Source organism: Erigeron canadensis, chromosome 5, assembly GCF_010389155.1.
Source record: "Erigeron canadensis isolate Cc75 chromosome 5, C_canadensis_v1, whole genome shotgun sequence".
Taxonomy (NCBI): Eukaryota; Viridiplantae; Streptophyta; class Magnoliopsida; order Asterales; family Asteraceae; genus Erigeron; species Erigeron canadensis.
In genome coordinates, this window is record NC_057765.1 from 29,757,156 (window position 1) to 29,763,721 (window position 6,566).

The 6,566-nt window shown below is 32.1% G+C and overlaps 1 protein-coding gene across 2 annotated transcripts; it reads right to left on the reverse strand.

Moving 5' to 3' along the window:
• Positions 1 to 1,066: 1,066 nt before the first annotated feature.
• LOC122600215 lies at positions 1,067 to 4,213 on the reverse strand. 2 transcript variants are annotated; one of them, XM_043772893.1, is made up of 3 exons: positions 3,502 to 4,213; positions 2,342 to 2,505; positions 1,067 to 2,248 (listed from the first exon to the last, which is right to left on the reverse strand). In XM_043772893.1, exons 1-3 carry the CDS (start codon positions 4,109 to 4,111, stop codon positions 1,190 to 1,192), a joined length of 1,833 nt encoding a protein of 610 aa, XP_043628828.1. In that variant the 5' UTR covers positions 4,112 to 4,213; the 3' UTR covers positions 1,067 to 1,189. The 2 variants fall into 2 exon arrangements, with proteins under 2 accessions (XP_043628828.1, XP_043628829.1); XM_043772894.1 differs by having other exon boundaries at positions 2,342 to 2,518; positions 3,502 to 3,633.
• Positions 4,214 to 6,566: the final 2,353 nt, after the last annotated feature.

The following is a 6,566-nucleotide window of genomic DNA, read 5'->3' on the forward strand; positions in this document are numbered from 1 at the left end:
AAAAAATAAGTGAAAAACATATGTATGGGAGTATGCCTAATTTTAAGCATATATATATATATATATATCATTATCGTGTTTAGTTTAATTAGGATGGACGTAGGATTATTATCGATCACTATGATGTTTGGGTTCAACTCTTTAAGGTGATAAGTAAGATAGAGTTTTTTTCTCACGTATAACGACTCATAATTTACATTTCATAATCTACTAATCTAGAGTACATGTAAGGCTTCTCCATTATATGTGAGATGTCTTCTGATGTCAAATACCAGCTGACTATTAAAAAAATAATATCGATTTCAGCTTCATTTGAAATATGGTATCACTTTTTAGTACCATTTTTGGTATTGCGGTCCCTAAATCTGTGAACCAATAAAAGTGGGTATCGGTCTCGATTCTACTTAAAATTCGGTAACACTTACCATTACAAGAATTAGGACGGGGCTAGGATAAATCATGTTCATCCTACATCAAAGTATCTAAAAAAGCTTCTGAAAAGAAGTTCTAAGAAATAAGCCCTCACTTCAAGCTCGCATCTCAGTTTCAACCTCAGTTTTGTTGTTTTAGCCCATTTATTTTTGTCAAAAATAACCTGTGTTATAAAAATTAAATTTTATTACTGAGACTGTGCAGGTCTTATATTTAAATAATTTTTCTTTTTAGGTATATTTATATTTTAGGTGACCATGTAAAAGTTTCAAAGATAATAACAAGAATACTATTGTTAGTTTGCATATATCTTACAAAAACCTGTCTTCTTTAGATAACAATCATTCCTAGCTTTTCTAGGAAAAATAGTTGGTTGCTAATAAAAATTAGAAAACAATCAACTCAACTTAAGTTCACAATATATCGTGTGTTTCACATTTGGGTGTGGCTGAAAAGAGCTAAGCTATGTATGCTATGGGATTATTATATACATTTTACAGCAACTTATCTGACCTTTCTAAAATGTTATGCAGTAACAACCACTTTTACATAGTTAAACTTCGATACTCCATATCTCAGAGTCATATTTAGCCTGTACTGTAATACTCGATAAATTTTTAATAAAGAACTCATATTAGTCCACACACATTGCTATATATATCTCATACAAAACTGGAGAGCATCTGTTACATGTTTTACAAATGACCTGCTTTAACACAAATTAGAATTCTAGAAAAAATGTTTAAAGAATAAACTGCTATGATGGATGACAAATAACAGCCGTACAATGAGATTCAGCATCTATAATCCACAAACCTAAACTTCCAAGTCTATTTCGAACTAGATCAAGACCTGTGTCAGAAGACCAAAGGGCAAAGCTCGTGTCATTCTTTAATGAGGTTTTAAAATCGTTACCTACATTAATATCAACACTAAACTCGGCCTCATCAAACCTTTTTAACGTGCCACCCTTTCTCTCCAATAACTTTCCTGCTAAAACCCCAATACTGGTCTCATATTCACCCATGTTGGACTCCGCCAATCGTGCAATTTCGTTCACAAAACTCTCAGTCCAAATTCCAGTACCTGAACTCCTGGCAAACAAAAGCCCAATTCTATTCCCAACATAAAAGTCAGCAGCAGAATCAAGTTTGACTGAGCCAAGAAATAAGTCAGCTTTGACCGGAAGTATGTTGCGATCCCACACCCACATGTCATACTTCATTTCCAGTGCTTTCTTAATCACATATGCCTTCACGATGATCTCCTTACTAAACTTAATAGATATGTATTTCTTGATGCTATCAAAAAATCTATCCACATTGATCACAGGATGCCCACGTCTTGAAAGATCAAGCAAGAAATCAGAGTCGGGACCCATAAATACATAGTTCCGAACATTGAGCCTCTCGAAGTGACACAACAAGTTACGGGTGAATGTCTCTGATGTTTGATCTATGCTCACAAGCACTAAACCATTTGCCTGTTGAGCAGATTTTAAAACAGGACCAAGTTCATGGACACTCTTCACAATTCGATCAGGAATTATTTCTCTAAAACAGAAATCATACCACTTCAGATTTCTCAAAGGCTCCAATTTTAAAAACTTGCTCTCACTAGAATCCTCTTGAATCAGATTCGAGTCCGGTCCTGCTGTTTTACCATAGTTAACACCCGCATCTCGATGAGAGACACTAAGCGATGTCTCGTGCAAGAAATTTGTGTATATGTTGAAATAGCCCCGAGCGTGAATAAATTTAATAAACCAAGGAGTCCAGATCTTGTCTCCCATCTTTTTATACCATCCTGTTGTCACCTATACATCATTTTATTAGAATGAAACTTAATGAGATCACAAAATATTGGATTCCATTGTTGAAAACTTGAGTCAAAATATATATTATGTTACCATGCCATCAAGAATCGGTTTCATGCCTTTGGTTTTATGTGCATCGTACCATAAACGGAACTCCTTCCAGGGTCTCGGAAATAGAAGCTGACCCCAAGTACCAACCAGCTGATACAAGAACACTTGTGTTTCTTTGTTTAAGTGTATTTTGTTCCCGTGCTTACCTGACATCATAAACTGATTATATATATAAGGCACAGTTACCACAAAAATTCACAAAGTCATAAAAAAAGAGATATTAACGATGATTATAATTAGGAAGTACGTCCATTTTAAGTTCTACATCTACTATCCTCTTAGAAAACCAAACAAAATCTTATGAGCGAAAAACATGCAATGCAAATCTGTTGATCACAAGAACACGCTTTCATTAAAACTAGGTTTTGACTATTTATTTCAAATCAATAAAACCAATTATTATTTTCAGTTTTGATTTTTTTCATAAAGAAGAAACAATCTTGTCAAACACAATATCTATTTGTAGTCCAAAAAGGGTCATGACTGCAAATACATTACAAAGCAAAAGGCGTATAAACTACCAATTGAATCCAAGGGAATCCATATTTCCAGCACAAATATTACCATATATATATGTATATATACACCAACTACTCAATCTTCGGGCTACCTACATATCTAACTCCGACTCTCCAAGAGACTCCAATTTCTAAGCACAATTAACACTCTCTGCATCCCGTAAGCAAAGTTTAAAGTTGACTTTCGCAGTCAAACCTATTTTCTACATTCACAATGGGTATGGATTCTGATAGAAACTTAATAACAAAATTGACCAAGCGTTCCATTTAAAAGCTCTAAGCATAAATTTAAAGAAGTGCTATCAATCTAAAGTTAAAAATCAATCCATTTATACTTAAAAACCAAAACCAAACACTCATCTCTAACACAAATGGAACCCCGAAATATTTTACTCAAACTGAACACTTAATGAGAGTATACCTCTCAAGGTCTGCGAAGCTAGCTGTCTCCATAGCACAAAGTGTATACACATGAGTAGGTTTGCTAGCTAAAGTACAAACTCGAACGGATTCCATAATTTAAGTATAGTGATCTTAAGTTCTTAACAATTCCAACTCACGGTATCTCAACAACGTCTACAAAAACAATATAAATACTAGTAAGACAGAGAAACAAGATGGTACCTGGCACGAACCTCGGCCGCTGTAAAGAAGCTCCATATATCGACGGACTAGAATTCGTGACATTATAATAATAATTAACAATCAAACCCTTTAAAAACCTATAATACAATGGTGACAATTCAATATCATCTTCAACCACAAACACAAACTCATGATCAGAAACAGGCCACCAAGCTTCCAACCACTGGGCCTGCAGTCCTACGTTCCCGGTTCGATAATGCACCATTTTTTCCCCAAATTTCCACTCAAACCCATCAACAAAATCAAGAATTCTTTTCGAATCGTTCAGTTTTTTATCCAAGTTTTCATCTTTTTCACTAAACTTAAAATGGTCAATGTATATATGAAGATTTACCACATTTTGATCATACTGGGCTGCGGATAACGATCGCAGGCACCTCGAAAGCGAGGCGAGGCGGTCGTAAGTCAAGATTTTGATAGTTAAAGTGAAATCTGTGGAACTTTTTTCAAGTTTCTTGAAATTTGGAATTATGGGTGTTGATGGGTATAAGTGGGAAATTGAATATACAGAAAATATAAGCAGAACTGATATAGATACAATTAGTAGCAGAGTGTAAAACCCTAATCCTGATCCTCTTTTAATTGCCATTTTTTAAAAATTTTATTTTTATATTATAAAATATAAAGTGATAACAAATTCAGTGAAATCAGTTGAAGAAAATAGGAAATTCATTTCATTTAATTAATTAATTAAAGTAGGTGGCAAAATCGAAGCCGTATTCTGGGTTTGAAGGTTGGATGTATTCAGGCCAGATGGGCGTGATTGTAAAACGGTTCAGGTTATGGGTCTACCCATTTAATTTAATAAAAAAAAATTAGATAAAACTTAACTTTTAATCGGACTAATTAGATCAAAATGCTAATTATACCTATTACTAGCGAATTTACCCGGGTTTAACCCAAGCGTTTTAATTAAAATTATAAATCGATATAAAGATGATGATTGAATAACATAATAATTATAAAAAAACTTCTTTGTTTGTAATAAAAGATTAATAACTTTAAATAAGTATTTTACCCGGGTTTAATCCGGGCGTTTTAATTAAAATTATAAAACTATAAAATATGCATGTAAATTTTGTTATCAATTTTAAATCGATATAAAGATGATGAATTGAATAACATAATAATTATAAAAAAATTTCTTTGTTTGTAATAAAAGATTAATAACTTTAAATAAGTTATAAGTATTTAGTGAGCTATTTTTAATTAAAAATATTGTAAATTATTTATGACATCATAATTAAAATAAAGAGCTTTTAAGAAGAAAAAAAAATGTAGACTTGCCACATCACATTTTTTATAAAAATACTTTTATAAAAATATTGTCTTTTATAAAAATATTTTTGTTTTGGTTTTCATATGATTTCAAAATGAATCTTATTTCGGTTTTCCGATTTTTGGTTTTTTTTTTCGAATTATTCGGTTTTCATGGGTTTTTTTTGTTTTGTTCGGTTTTTTGTAACCCTTAGTGTTTATCTTTCTATTATGAATAAATATTAGATGGATGTCTATATATGATAACTAGATATTTGTATTGTATTACGAGATTTATTTATTGGAGAAAACTCTTATTTGTATCTATATAAACATTGTATTGTTAATGTCATGGGCGGTACTAAAGGTGGGGCAAAGGGGTCCAATGCCCCCCACTAAATTTAAATTTTGTCATGTATTTTTAAATTTTTCATAAAATTTTAAAATTTTTGTATAAGTTTTTAACATTTTGCCCCCTTTTAGATTTATTTTTCATAAGTTTTATAAGTTTGCCCCCTTTAGAATTTTTTCCTGGTACCGCCTCTGATAATGTTAATGAATGAATTTCTTCATTTTTCCTGTCTCTTATATTCTTTATTATTCTTTATTTTACTATTTTACAACACGTTATCAGCACGATAACCTCTAAGACCTAACAATAAACCGATAAATTTTTAAAGAAAAAGTTTTGGCCGACAAAATTGTTTTTAATCAAAGCTACCCATGCGGTGGTTACTAATTTTTTTCATCTAGATGATTTGAATCCGTATTAAAGTTCTAGTACAATTTTAGTATATTAATTCAGATCTTCCTTTTTATTTATAAATTTATAAAAGTTGTAGAGATTCAATTTTACAACTTTTATTCGTCAACAAGGCTATTATTGTTTATGGAGATACAATGTTAATACATCATCTTCTTATAATTCTGATCATAACATCAGTCATATCAAGCGAGATTTGAATTCGTTAGCTAGTGTTAAGTTACGATCATCATCGGATAAGGAGATTTAAAACAAGGTAGGAAACTTGGGTTGTTTTCGGCTACGCAAGCCTGAATGTTGGGAATATCTAACGGTTAATTCTAACATGCAACCGACGAGGTAAATCCACTTGATCTCAACTTAGAACTTTTAAATTTTGATTACGTGTATTATCTTTTAGTTATTGGTCACAGGCATAAGATTAATCAATGTAATGATATCTGATGGTTTTATGTCTATATGAACTAGTCTTGTACTCGCACGATGCAGTGGGGTATAGGAAAAAAACGCTGGTTAATTAGCGGTACCTGCTCGATTATTGGATCACCGTACCTATGGCTATGTGTGTTTTAGACAGCGGAAACGACGACGGTTTTGGGGGGCGGTGGCTATGTGTGTTTTAGAGGGAGGCGATTCTGAGGGGATGTATGTGTGTGTTTTGTTTCGGGGGATGTATGGGTGTGTTTTTTGGTATAATATGTGAGCAGCTTCAGAGAAGGTAAGGGAGGCAAATTGGGTGTAAGGATATTTTCGATATTTCAGGATTAAAGTGTTTGGTAGTAGTGTAAATTAAAAGGATAAAATAGGGAATTTAAAGGTATAGTATTTAATTTGGAGATGGGTAGTTTGTTTATATAGAGAGTATAAATATAATCAATATATATATATATATCATTAACTTTAACTATGTACAATATGTGCTAAAAATTGATCCCACAAAACCCTAACACATTTTTTTTACTCAATCTTGTGTTTTAATTGAGAATGCATTTATGTATGTATTATGTTGATGATAAAAGCTATT